This window comes from Lytechinus pictus, chromosome 18 (genome assembly GCF_037042905.1).
Source record: "Lytechinus pictus isolate F3 Inbred chromosome 18, Lp3.0, whole genome shotgun sequence".
Taxonomy (NCBI): Eukaryota; Metazoa; Echinodermata; class Echinoidea; order Temnopleuroida; family Toxopneustidae; genus Lytechinus; species Lytechinus pictus.
The window spans coordinates 8,076,858-8,103,848 of record NC_087262.1 but is presented as its reverse complement, the minus strand read 5'-3'; the positions used below and the strand labels follow the sequence as shown (position 1 = coordinate 8,103,848).

Below are 26,991 nucleotides of genomic sequence, written 5' to 3'. Positions count from 1 at the left end.
TTTACATCTTTTGAGAGTAAATTTACCTCTTTTGTTTGGAGTAGAAATATCTAAAATATACATGTACACTGTTCACTCAAGGAGCTACAATGCACTCCCAAAAGATGAGAATCTCACTCCTAATTGAACGATCCCTCGTCTTACTCTGAGAGGACTGTGATTAGGGACCAGATCTCTTTTGCATTTAGAGTTAAGAATTTTAATCTACAGAGATGGATATTTAGATTCAAATTTGGTATCTAATAAGAACATGGTTACAGTCGTGCATAAAAGTTGTGCGTAATGGTTTATGAAAGCGAAACACCCCGTGAATAAAAACGTACGAGGACATGGTACATGGGGCTGAAACCCCCATGAATTAAAATATTACCGGGAAATCTTCAGAAAAAAAAAATAATCAAGTGTTTCAACGTTGTTCCTGCTACAATGGTTTCACCAACAGGTTGGATTCAATGCTGGTGACGGCGAGAATTATTACAGTGTCAGCGGATCTAGGACCAATTCCATTGTCGATATTGAAACAACATCAAACATAGGTCTACCAGGCAGATGGGTCTTCAGGATTGACTCAGAGATCCGGGGACAAGCAGGTACATCTTCCGGTGTGTAGAACTTAATTAACGGTTCTAATTACATGAATTAAATAATTCACTGGCGGAAATCCGAGGGGATAGGGATATATTTGTTTGTTTGTTTTATTTTTATTTCTGCGTTCACAATACATTATCACAAATATTTACATTGTTTGTAATATACAAAATAATTCATAATGCATACAATATAAACATAATACATAATTTGAAGGGAAAAAATGGTGTGGGCATATACTTCACATTTTGATAATAAAAAAGGAACATTAACAAAATTTAATGAACGCAGGAGACCGCCATCGTGAGCGGTTAAGCTTGTAATTGATGGCGGCCTCATAAAAAGGGTTCGTGACTATGATTGGTATAATTACTGAACAAGTGGGTGCAATGCAGGTGCAGGTGCGGGTGCAGAAGATAGCTGTAGAATTTATATTTTTTATTTAATTTATAGTGGTAAATGAGGATTAATTTGAAGGTTGGGATGAATAAGATCGAATTATATTTCTTTTAAAAGTTGATTTTAAAGAGTATAAAGTGGAACAAGATTTAATATTTTCTGCAAGATTATTCCAAATGTCTGGACCATGATGTCGAATTGATTTAGAGGTAATTAACAGTCTGGGGTTTGTGAGATGAAAGTTTCCAGATGTATGAGTTGGGTAGGTATGGACAGAAATATTGAACTTAAACATATCATCAAAAGACGAAGGGAGTAGATTATTAATATACTTAAACATAATGATAGCTACTTGAAGAGTATACAAGTCGGCAACTTTTAGTGTTTTCTGTTTGAAAAATAATGGATCAGTGTGAGCCAAGTAATGAGATCCTGTACAAATGCGAATAACTCTCTTTTGTAATTTGAAAATAGAAGTCAGCTTTGTTGAGCCACAATTAGCCCAAACAACGTTCCAATAAGTAATATACGGGAGTACTAAGGAATTGTACAATAGGAATAAAGTTTTAAGAGGCAAAATAAATTTTAACTTAGAAATAATTCCAATGCTTCTCGAAATACACATTGTAATATGGTGCAGATGCTCATTTCAAGATAAAGCTTCATCTATGATAACCCCTAAAAATTTAGATTGAGTTTTCCGTTCTAATGACTTGCCGTCAATCTGTAGGTGAAATTGAGTGTTAGAAATATGAAAGTGATGTTTAAAATATATGTAATGAGTTTTTTGTGTGTTCAAAGATAATTTGTTAGCTTTGAACCACTGTGATACTTTGTTTATTTCATGATTTAAAATATTGTATAAGGAAGTGGGATTTGTATGAGAAAAAAAAATATTTGTGTCGTCAGCGAATAATACAAAAGATAAAATGGATGATGTATTAATAATGTCATTGATATATAGTAAAAATAATAGTGGGCCTAATATGGAGCCTTGAGGGACACCACAACAAACTAAAAGTGAGTCAGAGTTATAACCATTAAATGCGACGTATTGTTTTCGATTTCTTAAGTAATGTTTAAACCAAAGGAGGGATTGACCTCGTACGCCATAATAATTAAGTTTTGAGAGTAGAATGTCGTGATTAAGTGTATCAAATGCCTTACTAAGGTCACAAAATATGCCAATGACATGTTCTTTGTTAGCGATGGCGTTTGTAATTTTATCATAGATTTGGATTAAAGCCAAGTTTGTTGAGTAATTTTTCCTAAAGCCATATTGATTAGAATTTAGCAGATTGTGTTTGCTGATGAATTTATAAAGTCTGTTATATACTATTTTTTCTAAGATTTTTGATATAGTTGGGAGAAGAGAAATGGGGCGATAACTATTAATTTCATGAGGATTGTCTTTTTTAAAAATTCGATTGACTTTGGCGATTTTGAATAAGTAAGGAAAAACTCCTTGTGACAATGATTTATTAAAAATGTTTCTAAGAGGATTAGCAAGTGGGTGAATTATTTCTTTTAAAAGAGACATACTAATTCTATCATGTCCATGCGATTTTGAACTGTTAAGAGACCGTGTAATATTGATAATTTCAGTTGGGTCCGTAGGGTTAAAAAATATAGAGTGTGGATTAGGTTCGGGGAGATAGTCGGTAAAACGCGCATTAGGGCTATTAATTTTGCTTGAAAGTTCGGGTCCGATATTTGTGAAAAATGAATTAAATGAATTTGCATGAAGGGAAGAGTCAATTTTAAAACCGTTAAGAGTCATATTATCAGTAGGAGGGGAATCTGTCTTTGTTCCCATTACCTCTTTAATGATTTTCCAAGTTGCATTAGTGTTTGAACTGGCATTCTTTATTCTATTAGCGTAATACATTTTACGTGATATATGAATTAATTTTGTCAATTTGTTTCGATATACTTTATATGTTTTTAAGTTAGCTTCGGACGGTTTGTGTAAATGTGACTTGTAAAGGCGATTACATGTATTGATTTCAATATACCTTTTGTTATCCAGGGATGTTTGGGGGTCTTTTTTCGATTATTTTTCATTCTACCTATGGGGATATTCTTATCGTAATAATGTTGTAATTTATCATTAAAGCGATTATAAGATGTGTTTGCTCCAACTTCATTATAGACATCCTCCCATTCCTCAATTGCTAAGTCTTGTTTCAATAATTCAATATTACGTTTAGATTCTCTTCTATGTGTATGTTGGTTAAATGTTTTGAGGTGTGGTAGTTTTAAATCACAAGTTAGAAATATTGGTAAGTGGTCTGAAACTTCAGAGCATAGAATTCCTCCTATCATTTTGTTGTTCATGTTATGTACGTTGGAAAAAATGTTGTCAATTTGAGTTGATGAATTTTGGTTGATTCTAGTGGGATTATTTATGAATGAATTGAAGCCGAATGAGTACATTAGTTTCATGAAATGGTTTGATTTATTATTGTCGATAATTCAATATTACGTTTAGATTCTCTTCTATGTGTATGTTGGTTAAATGTTTTGAGGTGTGGTAGTTTTAAATCACAAGTTAGAAATATTGGTAAGTGGTCTGAAACTTCAGAGCATAGAATTCCTCCTATCATTTTGTTGTTCATGTTATGTACGTTGGAAAAAATGTTGTCAATTTGAGTTGATGAATTTTGGTTGATTCTAGTGGGATTACTTATGAATGAATTGAAGCCGAATGAGTACATTAGTTTCATGAAATCGTTTGATTTATTATTGTCGATTGAGGGTAAGAAATTGATATTAAAATCACCAATAATAAAACAGTTTTTATTTTCATTACTTATTATATGGAGATATTGCTCTGTTTCCTCATAAAATGAATCAAAATTAAAACCTGGTGGTCTATAAATTAAACCTATGACGACATTTTTAAATTCTTTGTTTTCAATTTCAATAAACAAAGATTCAGCATGTAAAAGTTTCACGTCTGAACGGATCTTAAATTTCAGTTTTTCGGCAATATAGAAGGCTACCCCTCCGCCTCTTTTCCCTTTGCGGTCTGCCCTAATCAGCTTATAATCTGGTAAATTAAACAAATCTGGGGAATTTTCGTGTAACCATGTCTCGCTAATACCAATAACAGAAAATTTAAAATTGTTTAACGTGTGTAAGAGATTTTCAAAATATTCGAAGTTTCTATTCAGACTTCTTAAATTTGCATGTAAAAGAGAAATATCATCACGATTATTATTAAATATGTTGTTAAATTCTTGAGGTGTGTAATATTTACTGTTGTGTGAATTTTATATTAAATTATCAGGAATAAAAGAGAGTGAATCCATCAAAATTGATATAATGTAAAGTACCGGCGATTATGTAGGGATATACTGCGAGCGTGATTGTGGTGAAGGTGCGTGTGATAGTGATTGTGTGTATATTCATGTGTAACTGTGGTGCTGATGTGCAGTTAATATAAATGAAAAATATGACTACAAAAATAACAAGACCCATCTTGGTCAGCATATACAATATAGGAAGCACTACGGCAGAGCTCTGCCACCTAAGAACATATATACAAGAGTTGAAATAATTACATATAAATAATGAACGATTACATACAAATGAATTAAGAGCAAACCCAAAATATGCCTACGGATCTGTATTAATAATCAAAGATCTAATGTGTATTACTATTGGCATGGTAAATCACTCCATTAACTCCATGTATTAACGCAGTAGGCCTAAAGTTGAATAGCCACGCCCTCCCTGATCAGATACGTGGATGTATGTGTGCAAGTGTAATAAATATGGATAATTATGCGCATGGGCCTGTCCTGGGGAATAATGAAGTTTGTTTCGAAAGCGCTTATCAATCAGCCTTAAATACCCGATCAGTCGCGCGTGTATTCAATATAAAGGTGCGTCAATCATGCATGGAATAGCCACGCCTCCTCTGATCAGGCAGCCCATGTACATGATGTGTGTATAGGCATGCAAATTGAGTTTAGCGAATTTAACAAATCAATATAATTGGTATACACAGTGTGAAATCAACCCGTCCATCCCCTATTGAACATTCAAGTCTTATGTCATAGAGATTGATCATGCATGTATAACCCCGCCCACTCTGACCAGATACTTGGGTACCTGCGTGTTTTCATATTAGGACTGATTTGCAAAATAATAATAAATTTTATAAAGCTCACATCCATCATGTCAGTTACCAATGAAATAACCCGAATTCCAGGCGTAGTAGTACTTGTTTAGGTATACGTTGACCTTGCATGGAATAGCCACTCCCCCTTTGATCAGACACTACATGTGCATGGTGTATGCGGGGAACACGATGTACCAATTAACATGTTAAACAAATCAATGCAATGACTATGCATATTGTAAATTCAACCCAATACATAAAAGAGAGGGGGAATCATCTAATCCTTGGGATGGCTGTTTACAGTGATTAACAAGATAATAAGACGATACAAAAAAAAATACGATAGAATGGTTTCCTAATAACTGAATGATGTAATCAACATGTTCAGTGGATCAATGAAATTGTCATTGTACATTGAGAATTCAATCCATGCTTGTCCAATCAAGCATTTCAAGCGAGTATGGTTAAAAATAAATAAAGAATTCGTTACTAAGCATTATCTGCCAGCATAAAAATGTCATTGTAATTCCAGGATGATTATTTTGGCGCACGAATTAAGATCATGAGAGAACAAGCCAAATAATTATACCTATACGGTTCTTTAAAGCGAAAAAAAATGTGTAGAATGCTTTTAACAAGAGTTATTCTTAATTCAGCATTTCAGGAGTGTAACAATAAACTACTCTGGACGGGCGTATACAGTAGTATACGTTGATCATTCATGGAATAGCCACTCCCCTTCCGATCGGATACTGCATGTAATTGGTGTATGCCGATAGACAAGTTGAAATTTACATATCAAACAAAATCAATGTAATTGGTTACGCATATTGTAAAATCGGTTCCCTATCGAGCACTTCAGTCGAGTATAATAACATGAATAATTGATATAGATTGATAATGCATGTGCAGGTACAATACAATTCATCATGCATGAAGGAGCCATGCTCTCCCTGATCAGACACGTGGATTCACAGTAGCCACACCCCCTCTGATCAGACACTACATGTACATGGTGTATGCGGGTACACAAGTTTAAAATTAACATATCAAATAAGTCATTGTAATCAGTTATGCATATTATAAAACCAACCAATGCCTCCGCGATCGAGCATATCGATCAAGGATCATAATATATATAGATATTGATCATGTATGTATACATGGTATAGCCACACCCTCTCTGACCAGATACTTGAGAACATACGTGTTTTCATATTAGGATTGAACGCAAAATAAGAATTCTTACAAAGCTCCCATCAGTTATCAATTAAATACCCTGCATACCGGATGAATCAGTAGAATACAAGGATAGGTATGCGTCTTGTATAATTATCAAGGATAGGAATAGCCACTCCCTCTGATCAGATAGTACGTGTACATGATGTAGGCCAATGCAGGCATACAAAGTGACAGGATGACTAAACGATACCAAGAAAATGTTGAGGATAAAGCGGTTTCCTAAAGACATGAATGACTGAATGCATTCCGCATTATAATCAACATAATAGATCAGTGTGAATTGTGAGAAGTAGATTCATGCCTGTCCTAGCGAGCATTTGAGTACGGCGTACACGCATGTGTAGCCACACCCTCACTGCTCACTTACAAGACGTTATGGCGCATGCGTGTTTTCAGTTATAGAGTTTGTGGCAAGGCTCGTACCTATACCATTAAAACATCAATTGACGATAAAGCCACACCCCAATCTGATCAGAGAGTGATGTAAAGCATGCAAGCATATAAAGCATGCAAGCGTAAGTTCATGCGTGACCAACGGTATCCACAACAAGCATAGCCCAACAGTGATTTTACATTTCAAACGAACCGTTTAAAATACTTGTGTTAATTACAGTCTCATTCATTGCTCGATCAAGCAAATGGAATTACATTTCCAGCGAATTGGTTGAAATAGTTGAGATGGTGAACTATAAATAATGCAATTACCACAAGAATAGGATAATACATCTGGTCTGCAGTACTAAGGTTAGTAAAGATTATAGAGGTACTTAACTGATGCAAAAGAAAACCCTGACAAATTAGAGATAAGTAGTAATCAATCGAGTGAAATTATTCAGCATTGATAATATTTTTTAACCTAATTGTCATATGAGTCGCTTACACGCATGCGTAGCCACACCCTCACCGACAAGACCTTATGACGCATGCGTGTTTTCAATTATAGAGTTTATGGCAAAGCTCGTATACCATTCAAACATAAATTAGCAATGTGTAAGCCACACATCAATCTGATCAGACAGTGGTGTAAAGCAGGCATGCGTCAGTTCACGCATGACCAACGGTATTAACACAACAATTATAGAACGACAATAGGGATTACATTTCAACGAACCGTTTGAAATACTTGTGTTAATTACAGTCTCATTAAATGCTCAATCAAGCAAATGGGATTACATTTCAAGTGAATTGGTTAAAATTGTTGAGATGGTGAACAATAATGCAATTACCACGAAAATACCTCTAATTTTAGTATAAGGTTTGCAAAGATTCTAGAGGTATATGATACAAAAGAGACAAATTCAGATAAGTGGTAATCAATTGAGTAAATATATTCCGCATTGAGAATAATTTTTAACCAAATTGGCAAAATACACGGTTAAATACAAATATACATAAATATGATATTACTAAACTTCTCATTCAGTTATATTATTTAAGGGCAGGGACTTTATCAGCCTTCAGAATTGAAGTAGGCCTAATGAAAAGTATGAAGTGTAATTGATAAACATGCTTCATCATGTATGAGGATGGTTTGTTATATTAAAAACCCAGAGTCAAAATTTATGTTTTACTCCTCTATACATTTCCTTGTTTCCCTTTTTTCGAATGTATCAAATATGTCAAAAGATATACATGTATTCATTTTTTTTTTTTTTTGCGAGGAATATAATTTGACATTACAGCGATGCATGATCAGTCCAAATACAGCTGTGGTTAGTATAGTGGGAAAAAAATCGGTGAATCAGAGAAAAGTAAATACAAATACTGTATGGGAAGCGTTTTTGTGGCTTTTTATTTTCTCGTTTACATATACTGTACGTGACTTTTTACGAAGTTATGATTATATGTATCCAAAATATTGAATATCAGGTATTAAAAATGTGTGTTGTACACATTACATAAATATTAACGCTCTTCTTTTTTCCAACATGTTTTGAAGAAAAATAATTATATTTTTTCCGCAGGAAACTTCAATAGAAGCAGATTTTGTCAGTGCCGATAACCTTGAAATTACAGAAAGGACTAAAATGGAAAACAATGTGATAATAATTTCAAAGTTAAGCATAGAACATTTACAAATGGAGATCAGGGGTCGTTCTATCCGAAAGGCATTTGGTATGAACAAAAATAAAATGTCCGTTTTCGGAAAGGGAAAGGCGATTTATCATTCAGTCATTCAGTAAAGTCTCGATACATTCGAAAAATGGGGAAGAAAGAGTCATATCACCTGTTGTAACGTTGATGTTGCTCAATCTCTGTAGGGGTTCCATGTACTCTCTTAATTCGCGCGATTACAAATAGTACTCTAGTTAGCGATTACAAAATATTGTAAACTATTTGGGTTATATTTTGCCGTTGTTAATCCGAAATGGATTAAAAATCGACGAATTCGCGCGCATTTATTGTTAATCCAAACAAAATTACAAAATACTCAAACTATCTACCAATGAAAAGGCTTACAATATGTCACATGACCACGCCGCGGCTCGCTCATCATATCATATCAAGAAATTCTGTCGACTTTTTGTATGTGTACCGCACAACATACTGTGCAAGTGAGCTGTTGAATCTAGGCATACCAGGATCAGGACGGCCGAACTGGAGTACATTTTAAAAGATTTCGGGGAGGAAATCATTCAGATTTTGAAAGGTATGTGTTTATTGAATTGTACAGATCAAAGCTGAGGAAGAATGGGCCAATGATTGCAATTTGCAACTGTGATTGATTGAGATTGAAAGTACGCTTCAATTGACGCTGTAACTTTCGCGAAGGAGATCTACGTGTACGACAGTACGTGTGAGTTGAACGTGAGATTAACACAACTGTCCGTCGCATGATGACTAGATCTATCTAGTGGTCTAGTGTGTGTGAAGGGTTGGACCAAAAGTCACGCACATCATAAAATTCAATATTTTGCAGCACTATGTTCACCTACCATCTGTTGCTACATACTCCGAATATTATTTTGTTGCAAAAACACGGCATAAAACTAACAGTAATAACGAAAATCGCAGCGAGATCGAGACCCTAGGCCTAGGGCCTAGCCCGGGGGAGGGGGGGGGCACTCAGTATATAATTCATAGTGGGTATGTGCCGCGGAGGGGACCCCCATTTTTACACTCAAATTTCCGTTCCAAGGCATAGCATTTTGTCTTATTGATAAAAAGAACAAAGAAAGCCGCTCCTTAAGGCATAGCATTTCCTTCTTATCGAGAAAAAAGAAGAAAGAAATCCGCTCCAAAGCTTCGCATATTTTTCGTTACAAATCTGCTACAATTTTGGTGAAAAGCGGCCGTAGAGCGCTTTTCGACCATCGCCTAAGCGCGAGCTCACCCGGCGGAGGCCGCGCTAGCTGCGTCATGCACGATTGCCCGTTCCATAGGGATGCATACGCACTCACAGAGATACGGAGATCTGTTCCGAGGACCCCCGTTTTCACAAACATTTGTAGTTCCGAAGCCCGTTCCGAGGACCCTCCTTTTTACAATAAGCCCGCTCCAAGGACCCCGTTTTTTGCCTCGCCCGCGGCACACCCCTACCACTTTTTTGGTCGAGTGCCCCCCCCCCCCCCCCCCCGGGGACCCTAGCTCGATCTCCTCGACCTCGGCTTTGTTGCCTCCAATCCAGTTCCAAACGCAGGTTGTGATGGACTGAAGAGGTCTAGCCTATATCTGCGCCGGCGCGGCCCGAACGCTGCAGACGTTCGAGCGTTCGGGCTGTTGCAGTTAATTCTGGGCAAGAATTTCGCATGCAATTAAGTTACAGTAGGCCTGAGACCAATTAGGTGCCAGTGTGAGTGTACCTCGACATTTCGTGCAGGCTCCACTCCACTTCACTTGACACTACCTCTACATTACGCTCCACCTACCCGAACTTCGAATCGATACTGTGAACTCTATCAAAAGTATCAGATATTCCAAGACCAAGTTACAAAGGTGGGATTTTATGGGGGGGGGGGGATATAACATTCATGCAACATCACGATCTTTAAAAACAAAACTTATATTCTTTACACCAAGTTTCACTTCTTTTCCATGCTTCTATCAGTCTCAAAATTTGTGATTTAGAGCCAACATGAAGTTCCTCACACATATAGATAATTCGCTGCCGTATCGCATGAGCTACCGCCTTACCGGGTCCGGTCCGAGCTCGGACCCTCGCGCGCGCATGCGATGTTTTGAAATCGGCAGCGGATTATTTATACGTGCGAGGAACTTCATGTGTGCTCTAAATCACCAATTTTGAGACTGGTAGAAGCATGGAAAAGAAGTGAAACTTGGTGTAAAGTAAGAATATTAGTTTTAATTGTTTTAAAGATCGTGATGTTGCATGAATTTTATATTTTCCCCCATAAAATCCCACCTTTGTCACTCGGTATATCAGATAGAGTAATACGGTCTCGAAGTTTGGGTAGGTGGAGCGTAGTGTAGCGGTAGTGAAGTGGAGTGGAGCCTGCACGAACTTCGCTCGAGGTAGTGTGAGTGATACACTATACTGCCTTGGCCTTAATTGGGCCTTACGGCTGTGAATAGTGTTACTGTTAGTGACCGGCCAACTAGTCTAGATCTAGATCTAGACCTAGACTAAACTTAAAATCTAGGAGATGGGTCTAGATCTAAATGTAAAAGATCTAAAACTAAAAGCTAATGTAAGTACAGGAACCTAGCTCCTTTACGCAGAATGTGGAAATTGATAAACTGCTAATTAATGCAAATATATTAAAATCACCAAACAATGCTTTTTTTTAACTGTAGGTCTAAATCCAACTTGACTCAAGATCTGGTAGAGCTTAGTACAGGGATCATAATTTGTGCATAGAATTTGGAAATTCATTAATTTGGCTAATTTATGCAAATTGTACTATAAGTAGGCCTACACAGTTTTCCTTTATTGTGCCTTGAACTTTTAGCAGGTGAAACATGTTTTCTGTTAACACACCATTAAGCGTTTAACCGCCGACCGTGCCTGCAGGCACGCTTCCGTGAAATGGAAGCATGTCTTCATGTGACACATTATAAACAGAGTAAAAACACCTAAGATCTTAGAAATTGGTATCAATAGAAAGTATCTAGAGTAAATTCCTGTTATTTTGATATGTAATTTGATGATTTTTATGAAGTATTTGTTTATTGTGTATCAAAATGACGTAATAATGTACACAAAACGCATACAGATAGGCAGGTCCAGTATAAATGCCCTTTAGTATTTATGTTGAGTGTGTTACCATAGCAACGATTATTGATATAATAAAAACAAGAATTTCAATTATAAGAGTAATTCGTATTATTACTTATTTGTTGATTTACAGGATGTCTAATTAAAAAGGAACAAAAAAAAAGCAACTGGCCGACCCCGCCCGCCGCCTCTAAAATAGGATTTTTCCAATTTTGGGGCCCTTTTTTCGCGTGCCGATATTATCTTCATAACTCCAGTTAGGATCAATGGTATTTTGTGATTTTGGTGTCTACGTTAAGCTGACAATAAGGCCAATCTTATTAGTAGAATCACAAGCTCACAAATTTACATCTTTATCACTAAATTGCATATTCTTTTAAAAATACCAACATTTTAAAAATTATCTGTTTATTTGGTTACAATAGCAACACACTGAATGAGTTTTCCATCCAAGAAGATTCTGCTAGGATCGAAGGCTCAGGCCCCTTTTTGACTCAGGTTATTTATTTATTTTTACGAAGAATGCATGATTTTGCCTTTTGAAGTACTGGATATCATGTGACTACATATGTTTTATACTTTCGACATGACAGGAGCATTTCTTCTCAGAAAATGAAGGATTCATTGAGTACAGATTCAAGAATATGAGGCAGAATGGCAAACAGGGTAAGAAGAGGAAGCATGCCAAATCAGATGATCACAAACAAGAAGATGTGATAGTGGATGAGGAATTACTTCAAGATGAAGAATTACAAGAAAAGGTGTGAGAAATGTCAATCTTGTTACAGTGTTGATTCCTGCAAAATAATATGTGAAATAAGATGGGTGGCTGACTGAAAGACTTGTCTGAGTTTAAATAAACTGATTAGAAAAGATAATTCAAGATATTCTTAAAGCACAAATATAGTTTGGTAAGGAAAAAGTAGAAATATAAAACTTGCTTTATATTTGAAAAGACATCAAAAGTATTTTCGAACAGCTTTCATGCTTTGAACCGAAGTCAGATTAATGATTTTACAATAATTGCACCTTGCAAACTGTACATGTAGCTATTATATGTATATATTTGTTCGAAAGCCCTCTGAACAATAAAAAAAAGTCAAATAAATTATTAAAAAGTAAAAAAAGAGATTCAAAGCAAATCATTATTGGTCAATGACTTGCCTTGATAATCATCTTTCTTTCATTCTCAAGTTTGTTTCATCAATCTGAGTGACAATGCACATTTGGAAAGCTCTAATAGGTGATTTCATGCAGTTAACATTTGAGGAAATTATATTGACAAATGTTGTGAAATCTATTTCTCATGTCGATATTGGCATGGTTTCTGTCATTTTGATGATGATGTAATTGCCATGTCGATGGCATCCCTAGTACGCATGCACATCTGTGTAATATAAGAAATGCAGAATAGCTCAAAATGCGAGATCAAGGGGGCACCAAATTAAAGGCACGTTTAGAAGTAATACAAAGAGTATGTCCAAGGCAATAAAAGTACCTTACATGTACATGCAGGTTATTTTGATGGTTGAAATAATACGGTAACTTCTGTCTTTCAGGTTAACTGGATGAAGCACACAGTTCCCACTGCAGCAAATAAGGGGAAAATTATCCAATTTTTCAAAGACACTGCTGCTTATCGTCAAATGATGCTGAAGAAGAGGACAGACCTGACCATTTCAGACTTCATCACCACCTTTCCAAGGATACAAGAGATGCCAGAACTTGTAAGTTAACCCGAGCTTTCATGACGACTTATTTAGAGGCCTATTTGATCACCTTTTCTTCTGCTAATTGGCAACACTTGTTTTTTTACTTCAATGCTTTACGTGTTAAACAAAACATTTGCTTATAATACATCCACTAAAAATATATATATCCACTAAAAATATGTTTAAAATTGTTATGATTGCCAATTTGTACTGAAAGAACACAGATTCTCACTATGTCTGATTGTTGATTCTCAGTTCCCTTATTTTTGGCCCATCTGAGCCAAAGGCTCAACTGAGCTATTGTGACCGCTTTTTGTCCGTTGTGCCTACACTTTTTACATTTTAATCTTCTCAAGAACCCCTGGGCGGATGTCGACCAAACTTGGTGAGGATCATCTTTAGGGGGTTTATTCATATGGAGCATGTGCCCCCCCCCCCATTGGAGAAAGTGGGTAAACTTTAAAAATCTTCTCCAGACCCAAAAGCAGTACAGTCGTGATCTGTTGAATGTAGATACCTTTATAAATGGATAATATAAGTTGTTCATGTCAAGACCTAGGATGGTCACCTTGGGCTCCTAAAGGGGATGAAAGTTTGGAAAAAGGGTCATGCAATTTGGGAAATTATATTTTCATATTGAATTTCTTTAGAACCAGATATGAGATTTCAACCAAACATGTAGATCGTCCTTAAGTGGTAAGGACCTAAAGTTGTTTGTATATGGCATGTGGCAACGTGCCCGGGGTGGTGGTGGGGGGGGGGGTCAATTAATTCTTCAGGTACCCAAAAGCTCTACAAACAAGATATGTTGTATATATACCTTTATGGAAGAATAAGTTTTTCATGACAATATATAGGCAAGCTACTTGGGCCCCTGTAGGTGTAAAAGAAAATAAATGGGGCCGGGGGGGGGGGGGGGGTCGGGTAAATCAGATCACCAAACGTGATGAGGATCATCCATAGGGGTAGGGACTTAAAGTTATTCATGTGGAGCAGGGTAATATTTACTAGATAGCATTAAAGATAGAGAATATATGTTGTAAATGACAAAATGCATGCACTTTTCTCACCAAGCGAGGAAATTGTACTAGGCTTTCCTGTTAATGTTACAGTTTTTCCCATTTTCTCCAGGTGTAAATAGGGCTTTTATTCCAATCATATCTAGGGTAGATCCAAAGTTTCTCAAATCATGCATGTTAAAGGAGAATTAAACCCTTGTAGCAAGTTAGCTTGTGTGAAAGTAGAAAAATCAAAGAATGAAATCAACGAAACTTTGAGTAAGATTGGGCAAGAAAGTTATGAGCATTTGAATGTCAAGATCGCTAATGCTATGGAGACATTGCCATTGGCAATGCGACCAATATCTGTGATGTCACAGACGTACAACTCTCCCCTTTGGACACTGAAAATATACCCTAAAATATCTCATTTTGCTCATTCTTATGATATGACAAACAAATCATCCATGATATGATGCTGTGAAACCTCTGTACTTGTCCTCTCATAAAAGAACACCTCATCTTGCAATAGACTCTATAAAAGAGAGAATTTAAGTGATATAAGTATTAAGGTAATGGGGGAAATGTAAGTCTGTGACATCACAGATCTCGGTCGCATTGCCAATGGGAGGATCTACATGGCATTAGTGATCTCAATATTCAGATACTCATAACTTTCTTGTTATTCATTCAATCTGGCTCAAACTTTCAACAATATGTTTCTTTGATTTTTCACTTTGATATGAATTCAACTGGTTTCTATGGTTTCTTTCTCCTTTAATTATCCTTATGTGGGTTATGTCCATGTTTCATGAACTAGGCAAATGTACGCATTGAATCATGGACCCAATTTTCCACTATTACAAGCATGAAAGTTAGGTTTACAAAAATATACTTATTCCTGTTTGGTTTTTACAGATCAACATGGACTTTGAAACAGAACATGGGCACCTTTCTGACAATTTTATTTCAAAGTGGGAGTCGTTCTACCGAGACCGTATCATAAAATTAGGTTTGAGCGGGTATCCAGCGGTAAAGAATCAATTCAACAGTTTGAGGAAGGTGACAACAGTGAGTAAAGTTTTTATTTTTAAGGACTCCAGGCTGAAATTCAAATGATTTGAAAAAGTAGAGTAAAATATAAACCCATTCGGAAGGTATTTGCGGTACAACCATGTAAGAGTTGGAAACGCCACATTCCAAGCTGAATGCGCAGCTCGTCGTCAAGAGAACGAATGAAGATAAGAGCAAGATACAACAACTTATGTACATGTATGATGCTAGGTTTAGGCTGAAAAAAAAAAGAAATTGAAAACAATAGTAAGAATAGAGTTGAGGTGAAAGAAGGAGGATGTGGCAGTGGAAGTAAGTAGGTTCGTGCATAGGAAAGAGGGGGAAACGTCAAAGGGATTACTTCAATGAATATAAGATAGAACAGAACAATGGGAACTGAAGGGGATATAAAAGGTGCATAGAGCATAGAGGAGATCAAAGGAAGCGCCTTGGCATATATTTTGATATAAAAAAGTTTAGTACATCAAAGATATACCTTCAAGTCTTATAGAGTACAATATAACAAGCACAACACTAAAGATGTCGTCAAAATCGGATAAAAAGTAACGAAGTTACTTTTTTGTTTTTTGCATTTTTTTTTCTCAATAAATTGCTTTCATGCATATTCAATGAGCAAGCTGATGATATCACACCTGAACTTTTTATTTTGTATTTTATTATGTGAAATAATTATTCAAATTTTCTGCTCCAGACATAATAAACTAGGATGACTGACTCCTGATGGAATGTTTATGATCATTGTTGTTACTGAGTTATGTCCATATAAGGGATATATTTTTTTATACACATATGATGTGTTGTGCTTGTTAAATTTTACTCTACTTTCCAAATTATCTGATTTTCAGCCTAGATTCCCCCTTTATTTCTGATTTATATTTATTGTCAGTTTGGTTGTGCAAAGAAAATTTGTTTGCTGCTTTATCTTGGTGACAGCAGACAAAACATTAAAAGTTATCTTTTTTTTCAAATACTTAAGTGGCACTCTCCATGATTATTAAAAGATGTTCAGAGATCTAATGATCCAAACAACAGTTGTCTCCACACTTTTTTGTCTTGCCTGAACAAAGTTTGGCAGAGACCTTGTAATCTCTCTCTCTCTCTATCACACATGGAATTGTGATGAATGGATGGTACAATATATGCATTGCATTACAATGAGGAGATGATGCAATGTACATGTATGTACATCATTGCATCAAAGTGAGCAGATAAGATATAATCTTACCTACTATCATTACATGACAATAAGGGAGTGTGCCAAAGTTAATTGAACATATTAAATTATAATATCATAATATTTATCTTTTACAGGAGACCTGTGTGCTTTAACTGCACTGTTGCTGATGTTACATAAGCCACTGACAAAGACCAAGAACCCCACCTCGAGTTCAAGAGCATCGAGTTTGGAGCACTTCATCCAGTACAGACCTGTAAGTAGTCAATTAGTGAATATGCAAATTTTGGGTTTCCTACCAGACATCAATTTATCCTTAAATTCCTGTCCCACAATACTTCTCTTTTGGTGTGTGTTTCTTGCTATTTTCACAAATTTTTTCCCTCTGTTTTTTCTGTCTGTCCCTCTCTTGGGGTTTTCTCCACCCGGCCCAATTAGTCTATGTTAGTTTTTTTCTTTTGTTCCCGGGCTTTGTGCCACCTCTTTATGAATCTTCCTCGACATTGGTTAATGCCTCTCCCCCTTGACTTTTCACTATGAAAACTTTTCTATTTTTCTGTTTATCCTATGTATTAAGAATTGTGAATGATCATTAAAAAGAAATTAATTGTAGTATTTATTTATCCAACAACAATATCAACTTCATGTATAATAACAAATGCAAAAATATGAACAAAGAAAACTTATAATATGATTACAAATTGCAGAGCCAGAACTTGAAAGAGGCCATAGAAATATAATGCAGTGGTGTATGTCATCCTGAAGATGCATTCCAATATCTTATGAAATGCAAATTCCAGCTGTGCAGGCATGTATACATGCAATCATAAATCTCTCCTTCACTGGCAAAATCTCATTGTTGGCTTATAAATATTGTTGGCTGTTTATGGATCGTGGCAGCCTCCCAATACTTCATTCATGGGGTTGTTTCAAATATACTACAGGTTTACATCAAGTAATTTTTTTCCTCCCTGTTTGAATACGAGAGTAATTAGGTTCTACATTTGTTTGAATATGATATTGTTGGGGCCTATGCTTTTAAAATTTGTAGCTTATGTTGTCAATGCTCAACTATCACTTCTTTGTGCTTCTTTGCCAGATTGGGACAGATGTTCAAGCGGCAGCCCTTGGACACAGACGCAAGCCACTACAATCTTGCGGATCGAACTACTTCTTCAGTTTTCAACCAATATTCATGAAATTTGGCACATTGGTCTGCTTGTGAGGATGTGCAGACACATTTTTCACAAAAGTAACTAGAAGACAAGGTGATATCTAGTTTGATATTACATTGCTGAGAGTGATTTATTATTCATGAGTCATAAGGTAAAGAATCAAGCAGAATTTACAGGGTCTTGCATTAAGACATAAAGACAAATTTAACCCTAAATAGACTGGGGAGGGGGAGGGTGAAAGGCCCCCCTTGAAATTTTTTTTGCAATAAATTTGTCGATAAATCTCATGCAACTTTTGAGACCAAATTTGCGACGCCTGGGTATGCAGTCCGAAATTATGCATAATTATGTAAGTGCATGTCAGTCCCAAAATTGCTCAAAATGCAAATTCTGTTTGTAGCCAAAATTTCATAGCGTTCTCTTTACTTTTACTGATTAAAATCAATTAATTTCATGTTGTTTAAGATCATAAAATTATTGTCGACAATTTCCATCCAAAAAAAGTCGAAAACAAAGAAATACATATGAAATTTCAAAAACAATTAAATACTTAAAACACTTTGATACTGATTATTTTTTTATGTGCATTTGGTCAGAATCTCAGTCTCTAAACAAAAGATTAGCGGTACAAGGGCCTTATAATTTAAAACAGTCAAATTCTAATTTCATGCATAAATTAGGATAATGAATAACAAATAATTTGAATAATTTTGGAACAATCAAATAGTATACAGTTTTGTAGATTAAGTCATGGGTGACGTGCATGACTATTTTCGTTTTTTGATTGCGCGATCAACAAAGCCGAGATTGGGCGGGGGGCCTTTAGGGCATTTAACCCCCCCCCCCCAAACAGTCTTTCCATCCTCCAAAATACTCCAGTCTGATTAAGGTAGTAAACTTTCATTTTCATATTTATTTTGATCTTTTTGTCTCACCTGAACAAAGTTTAGCCAAGACTTTAATAGTAATTAATCACGGTCCATGTTGGTCTGTTATTCTGTTACAACAATCTGAAAGTTTTTGTTTAACTTGCTCTCATTTCTTTATTTCTGCAATTTATGAATTTGAGTACACATGACTATAATTAATTATGCCATGAAAATATTTACTGTGACACTGATTAGCGCTGAAACACAACTTGCATTGTAAACTCTTTGAATATTATGCATTGCCTGGTCCCTTATCCCTTCCTTATTATATATATAATTTATTCTGTGTATTTTTATGAATTTATATCACAGCACTTGATATCATAATTATACCCCCGCCAAATGAAGTTTGAAGGGGGTATATAGTAATCAGCGTGTGGTCGGGCGGGCGGTCCATTGCAAACCTTGTGAATCAGACTACTTATTTTCCAACCAATACTTATATTTTTTGGCACATACATTGTTCTTGGTGTGAGGATGTGCAAGACACATTTTTCACATGTGTCGAAAACTGGGTTGCCATGGTAACGTCATGTAATGTCATAAAATTGGTTAAAAATCTTGTGGATCGAACTTCTTCCTTAGTTTTCAACAAATACTCGTGAAATTTGGCACATACATTGGTCTTGGTGTGAGGATGTTCAGGACACATTTTTCACATGTTTCGGAAACTGTTTCCATGGTAACGGCACATATAATGTCAGAAAATTTGGTAAAAATCTTGCGGATCGAACTACTTCCTCAGTTTTTAACCAATTTGGCACAAACATTTGTCTTGGTGTGAGGATGTGCAAGACACATTTTTCACGTGTCGAAAATTGTGTTGTCATGGTAACAGCATGTTATTGATGGGGCGGGGGTATTAATCACCTTCGGTGATATTTCTAGTTCACCTTATAATTGTACAGAATATTTAATGTTTCTACTTTCATTATATTGAGAATTGATTGTACAATGGTCTTCATAATCACATTACACTCTGATGTGTATTGTTGCAATGTAAATAATTCTTTGAAAGCATTGAATTTTGAATGTTAACTGATGAAATGTGTATTGTTGCAATGTATATACTGCTTTCAAAGCATTGAATTTTGAATGTTAACTGATGAAATGTTATGAAAATAAAGCTGTAAAAGCACCCATTTCTTAATTTCATATTGTGTACTGTTTTTTAGATTGTGAAAGTGTTAATCTAGAAAGGGATTTATAGTTAATTAATAACTGATTAGTTTTTAATCTAATTTGATTATGATTGATGTAATCTTCCTGAAGATTAAAAATGAGTAATCCAAGAAAAGTTTACTTTTTAATCTGAAGGGATTTGTCCCTCAGGACAATCTGAGCTGGATTAAAAAGTTAATCTATTTGATTACAATTATAATCGCTCGAATTTAGAGAGTAGTCGTACCTTTTTCCTTCCATTGGAGGACGATTTTAGCACCTTGTAACTTTATTCTTGTAGATTGTTTTTTTTTCCTTTCGCAACTTGTAAGCAATTTCGGCAAGGTGGCCACGTTGAGCTTTCAGGGTGGGAGGGAGGTCTGTCCTGACCGTTATGCGAGGGGAGGTGATGATTGCGTTTCCGCTGCGATTCCTGGCTGCTGCGATGTTTCCTTTGGGCGTCTTAGGTTCTCGAAAGTTGATAGAGTGAGATCTCTGTCTGGCATCCTGACGAATTTAGCGATTATCGGAGCGGGTCGGAAACGGGCTGCGGCACCGGCGTCTGGGGTCCGAGGTGGGTTGCGATTGGGTAAGCGATGTGCGTTGATGAGTTGGATCCCTTTTGCCCTTCCCTCGTCAACACCAAGAAAGATGAATACTTTAAGTAATGTTTTATATATATCCTCATTAGGCTCACCATCAACTCCGTAGAATAGCAGATTGGGTTTTCGGTTGTAGATTTCCATCAAGAGAAGTTTCTCTTTTAAATTGGATATTTCGTCTTGTAGTAGAGCAATGTAGCTGGTATAGAATTCTCAACCTCAGCTATTTTGGCAGAATTAACCTCAATTGTAGTTTCCACATCTGTAAGGCGGCGATTAAAAGACTGAAGTTCGGTATTGATGTTATCAAGTTTAGACAAGATTTTGTCAGAAAAGTTGGCAATATCTCGCTGTAATTCCGAATTAGAGGGATCCTAAGAGGTTGGAGAGCTAGAGTGCACTTTATCTGCCACGGTGGCCGATGCGGCCGGCTGCTTGCTCGCAGTTTGTCGGGTAACAGGCCTCGGGCCATGGGATGCCATAATTCGCAGTTGATATAATTTTTGTGTAATCTTAATAGGTGGCAAGAGCTCTCTGCTCAGTGCGCCCGTTCAGCTCGAAGTCATATCCCGCACATTTTTTTTTCGTGGGGGGTGGGAAATGGTCTGTACGAACTTCCACCACTTTTTAAGACAAAAGCGATATTTTATGGATGATCGAGTAATAAGCGTTTAAGGGCGTAATTTCAAATGCTGTTAAAATGTTTTTTTTTATATAAACTGACCAAGTTATGGTTTGAGAACATTACAGATTGTCAAAAGAACAAGAAATCTGAGACAGAAACTTTCATGAAGGTCCCACACTAGGGGCTCGGACGTACATGTTTTATGGAACTGCCCTTCTGTATTTCTTTGGAGCAAACTAGTGAATTCATATTCTCTTGAGCTGTTGACAAATGAACTTGTTTTGCTATAAATCTCATCAGGTAAACAAGTAGAAATATCCTCTTGAAGATCCCTAGAACAGCCGGAAAACTTATTGATTTCGTTAATGTTAAAGGTTAAGTCCACCCAAGAAAAATGTTTATTTAAATAAATAGAGAAAAATCAGATTAGCATGACGCTGTAAAATAAGAAAGTTATGGTATTTTAAATTTTTGCTTATTTTTCACAAAACAGTGATATGCACAACTCAGTGACATGCAAACGAGTCAGTCGATGATGTCCATCACTCACTATTTCTTTTGTTTTTTATTGTTTGAATTAAAGATTTTACAATAAGGACCAACTTAACTGAACCAAATAGTATTAAACAAGGCTAAATCCACATGTTCTGGGAGGAATTAATCGTTGTTTCACTTGACAATAAGAAGAAATATTTCATATTTCATATAAACTAAATACAAAAGAATTAGTGAGTGGATGACGTCATTAGTCTCCTCATTTGCATACCGACCAGGATGTGCATATAACTGTTTTGTGAAATGTCATAACTTTCTTATTTTACATCCGATTTTGATAAAATTTTCAATGTTACGGTTGTTGGATTTTGCCCTTTTTATCCAAATAAACACTGCACAATTTGGTGAATTTACCAAAATGTGCAGGGCTATTGACGGCACATTTTGGTAACCTATGGGATCATTCGCCCAGTTGTCCGTACTTATTCATTGCATTACAAATACAATATACCCTGTAACTGCACAATGAGGATTTTTAATTTGGTCACTATTTTCTTAAACCACATCGGCTAAACCCATTTGGTGGACCATTAATCTTGTCTGTTCTCGAGTTGGTCTAAGATCGAAATGGTCTAATACCCACAACGTCCAATGCAATTTCGTCCAATGACCATGTCGTCTAATTTTGTTTAGTCCAATATCAATTCGTTCAATAGCCAATTCGTCCTAAATACAGTCTTAAAGGTATAGTGTATGATTGGTTCATATCAGACAAGGGCAGTGAATCAATTGTGAATATATTTTTTTCATTAAATATCTATATCAATGCTCTACTTTAGCACTCAACAGAAATTGGTATAACTCTTCTGTTTTGGTGATATTGAGGGGTGAAATATATATTATAGGGATCGGTTAACCTATTCAATTTGTTTCCGCCCTCTCGAGTTAGAAAATAAATTGATATTAGAACGCCGTTTGATTCATGCATATTCATTATAACATCGTGGATATTCATAAATACGTCATGGCGCATGCGCATTATCGACGAATGCTAAACGCGTAGCGAGAGCAGGGTGGAAGTCATGCACCGGACGCTGCATGCACAATGCGCCGATTGTTAGGCGGCCACTGGCTGCTGATACTGAAGTCCACCTCCTGGACTGCCGAACACACAACACACTACATCCCCATAACATGCATACACACACCCCTGAATAGCCGGGGAAAGTAAATCAATGGGTAAAGTGAATCACTGTGTTAGTTGAATCACTGGGGGTAAGTGAATCAGTGGAGGGCGTGTGTGTATTCGTTGTGTGTGCGGGCGGGGGTACGGTCCGATAGGGTTTGCCCCTTTGGTTTGTCCAATCATGGACTAGGTCCATGGTCCAATCAATAAAAATCGTCCTGCAGCACATACACACTGTATATATACCAAAGACATACGAGCATGCCCTACATGAAACTTCAGACACGTTGATGAGCGGACGTGAATGACTACGCAATACGGCTTACTGTAGGGATTGTATGTCATGAATCTGAATGTACTCCAAAGACTAAAAGAGATACAAGGAATCCCGGAGAAGGCAAGGGCCGAGTTTGATTTTTTTTAATGTCGGATCGTAGCTCTTTATGCACCCTTTCAGTTCCCTCCACATAGCTTGGCGTACTAGGTACGGGAAATCGGTCTCAGAGCGAGGCGATAGCTTACTATACTGACTCCATGGCCCTCCCCAAAGGGAAGAGGGAGGGAGGAAAGAGAAGAAAGAAAGAAGTGGATCGGTGAAGGAGAATAGGGAGAACGGTCAAAAAAAGAATGTGAACACAACATACCCTAATATTTTTAAATCGTTGATCTTTCCTAAAATCATGATATCATATGTTCTATAGCGTTTCAGTCAGTTTCAGATTATTTGGCTCCACACACCAATTACAGAGGAAAAGTTTGATAAAAAGCTAAAACAAAAGTGGTTTAAAACTCTAAATAGACGACCACCCCCATTCTGTCTAGGGCCGAGTATGAAGAAAGGGAAGGGCGAAGAGAAAAACAATTTTCAGGGCGGGAAACAGAATAATAAAACATAAAAGGAAGATAAATCAAGTTGATAGGACAATGAGGACACACATTATTGACATGAAAGTAGGTGCAATGCAACACAACTTGATTATTATTCGTTTGTTTAGACTGAACTTGCGAGGTCAAAAGGTGAGCGGAGAAACCCGTTGATGCAAAGTATGTACGTAGCGTAGTCTACATCATGTAGACCTTTGTAGTGTGTGTATGCGACCAATGCAGTTGCAAATTTCGAATAAAGTGTTATTTGGTCAATCTTTACAGGCGTCATGAGAAAAAATATTAAATTAAAAAATAAAAAAAAAACCGGGGGGCAGACGTAATGGGCAAGATTTCTCGGAAAACTCTTATTCTTGCAGCCACCCAAGATACCTAGATATGGAATAAGGAGAAGTTGAGTATATTCAATATTGCACGGCGCTATGATCTACGGTAGAACCACTCTATATACGTATGCAGAGGGGTGAATTTCAGTGCAGAGCCGATCAAGGGGGCGACCAGCATGTTTTACAACAGAACTTTACAAGTCACGCAGTGGGAAACAGGGCAACGAAGTACGTAAAAGAAGACTAAGCAAACTTGGAGAAGCAACGTCCGAGGGGATTGCACATGTACTAGTAATTTACGTCGGCTTTCAACGTGTATCAATAGGATTTCCAGAGATTTGGTCGCAGAGCATTTCTCCAGTGGGGGAGGGTGAGGTAGCCTATAATCAATTCATCGGTGGATGGATGGATGACTGAAAGAATGAAAAGATGGAGGAATAGGCATATATGAATGGATCATCCGATGGCCCAAGAATGGATAGACATGGATACCAATGACAAAGTAATAGATAGGGGCGCCCCATGGGAGCTTTTGTTGAATTAGCTAACCCTTATTAAATAAACAATAAACAAAAAAATACAGATGGAAAGATGAACTTTTATTGCAACAAATGAGAGGCAGATAGGCCTACGCATACAGTGTGTGCACGAGCAGTTCAACTGTTGAAAAAATCTGAATGACTGTGGAGCGTGGCGACACGATCAGGACAAAAACATCACTCGCATCTTGATTGACTTATTTAGCAATGAAAGTGGAATTAACCGGGAAGTGGAACTCCCATTTCCGTGTTATATATAAAGGAAAAAGGGAATGATAACTGTTGTTTTATAGCAGAGGAAGTGTATTTTTTCATATTGGGATTGCCCGTGGGGTTGGGACCAAGGAGATTCCGGCGTTTCGACATTTTACAACTGATTGGGAAAATAATATGATAATCATTTTGATGGTTGAGAAAAGAAATGTGCTCAGTTCACACTCAGGATTTATTTTTGCTGGGGTTACGTGCTGAAGAAAATTTAACAAAGCAAAATAAAAACATAAGAAAGGTTCTGACACGAAATGTTGGTCATATTCCATACATTTCTCCAATTTGACACCTACCATAATTCCAGGGGGTGCTGCATGCCTGGAGAAAATAATACACGCCGCATCCCCAGCACCCCCGCTTCCAAGGGGCATACAATCGCGGAATAATTAGTCGTATCAGAAAGTATCAAATCAGTCAAGGCGATCGTATTGATCGTATATAGAAAGTGTTGGAATATGGTTCAACTATTTTGGCTATCAGTTGGTATGAAAGGCCAATCGTGCATAGTGGTGGTGATGACTTTCGAAAAAAATGAAATTTTTTGCAAGCCCCTTCTGGCGAGGTTCAATGGGTATACGCTTATTCTGATGTATTTACTTTATGGTGATGTGATGCAAATATGTTGACGATAAAAAATATAATATTTTGCCTTTATGGGTGTTTTACAACTCCAGGGGGGGGGTCAAGGAGATATTTCAGAGTACTCACTGAGAGACACGCCGATCTGCAAAAGGTAAAGCGGTCATGGGGCAAGCAAACAAGTAATACTTTCCTGAAAAGGCATACCATAATAAAGTTAATTGGAGAGAATAATATTGAACTAAAGAGAAAAATAACATTGAGAATGCGAACATAAGGAATACACAAAACCTGAGTTTAGGAATTGTATAAACAGCGAAAAATACAGAAAGATGTTATGAACATGCTTTCACCATATAGCTCCATGCTTTCACTATTCATGATGTATAATGCAATGATAAAAAGGGAAAATGTTTTCAGTTGTATTTAATTTCAACCAGTGGCGTAAATAATGAACATAAATAAATATGAAGGGCATATAGGGCACAAATCTTGATTTTTTTTTGTAATCTACGATAGATTTTGACATGATATTCAGACCCGGTATTCAGATAATAGTTTTCCTTCTCTCTTTCCTTTTTTTTTTTTGGGGGGGGGGGGCGTGACAAATTTGGGAATCCATATAGCCCTAAGCCTTATTTTGAACGCCACCGATTTCAACTGAATACAAGGTAGTCAAGTGGGCAGCCGACGCAGCGTGTAAAACAGTATAAATTTCATTGCATGATACTAATAAAATTATAAATAATGTCTTGTGCAGTTAGCAGAAACGAGGATAGGACGTTTTGTAATTCGCTATGCAGTAAAATAATGAGAAAGGCTGAAACGATATATATTCAACTGGATCAACTGGTTATCAGACGGAATGGCATGTATGTACATAGGCCATGTGGATAGTGAACGAACTGATGGTAGACCAAATGATATTAGACGAGTTGGCAATTGGACGATTTGGCATCGGACGAAATAAAAGTAAACCGATCCGATCCATGGACTTAGCGCCTATTATCACGCCGGTATAGATAAGGAGGTACAATGTTGGAAACGATGCCCAACGGACATGTGCGTATCCAGGATTGAGCCTGACTATTTTGGCGCCCCTCTGAACTTTTCGTAAAATGGCACCCCGACCCGCCCAGCCAGGGAATCATAGGTGCCGTAAATGCAGTTTGAATTATCGTATTTCATAATCACGTGAAAAATACAGAAAGATGTTAGGAACCATGCTTGAACTATTCATGAATACAACCATTGGCGTAAAAAAATATGAATTAAGGGGCCAGATATATGTGTCGGGCACAAATCATTTTTTATCGGTGATAGATTTTGACATAATATTCAGATATTAGTTCCCCTTCTCGCTTTCTGTTTGTATTGGCCGTGACAAATTTGGGAATCCATATAGCCCCAATCATTCCCCATTATTTTGAACGCCACTGATTTCAACTGGATATATCGTCAAAAAATATTGATTGATTGATTTTATTTCGCAAGTCACCATAATATATATACAGTAGCATTAAAAACAACAGGCTTACACAGGATGACCCACGAAAGCTCTAAAGCTATTTTCCAGTGGGGAAATAGGCTTTACCTTGTAAATAAATATTACCTTGGAAATAAGCTTTACCTTGTAAATAAATATTTACAAGGTAGTCAAACTGACAGCAGATGCAGCGTGTAAACACAGTATGAATTTCATTACATGATAATAATAAAATGATAAT

General features: G+C 36.6%; 2 protein-coding genes across 2 annotated transcripts in view; both read left to right on the top strand.

Annotated features, from left to right (window-relative positions):
* LOC129281600 (sushi, nidogen and EGF-like domain-containing protein 1) overlaps positions 1-4,302 on the top strand; it is a 29,323-nt gene extending 25,021 nt beyond the window's left edge. The window contains exon 7 of the mRNA XM_064113333.1: positions 443-4,302. Within this exon, the coding sequence (XP_063969403.1) occupies positions 443-610 (168 nt within the window). The 3' untranslated portion in view covers positions 611-4,302. The remainder of the gene's footprint in view (positions 1-442) is intronic.
* Positions 4,303-8,949: 4,647 nt separating this feature from the next.
* On the top strand, positions 8,950-17,615 carry LOC129266742 (uncharacterized). The gene is made up of 6 exons (XM_064112778.1): positions 8,950-9,008; positions 12,128-12,295; positions 13,094-13,261; positions 15,163-15,315; positions 16,630-16,748; positions 17,592-17,615. The coding sequence occupies exons 2-5, from the start codon at positions 12,179-12,181 to the stop codon at positions 16,645-16,647; spliced, it is 456 nt and encodes a 151-aa protein (XP_063968848.1). The 5' UTR covers positions 8,950-9,008; positions 12,128-12,178; the 3' UTR covers positions 16,648-16,748; positions 17,592-17,615.
* Positions 17,616-26,991: the final 9,376 nt, after the last annotated feature.

Coding starts and splice junctions, on each gene's coding strand:
- LOC129266742 (XM_064112778.1), top strand. CDS start 12,179: ATGAGGCAGAATGGCAAACAGGGTAAGAAGAGGAAGCATGCCAAATCA. Junction 12,296..13,093: donor ATGAAGAATTACAAGAAAAG/GTGTGAGAAATG, acceptor TCTGTCTTTCAG/GTTAACTGGATGAAGCACAC. Junction 13,262..15,162: donor TACAAGAGATGCCAGAACTT/GTAAGTTAACCC, acceptor TGGTTTTTACAG/ATCAACATGGACTTTGAAAC.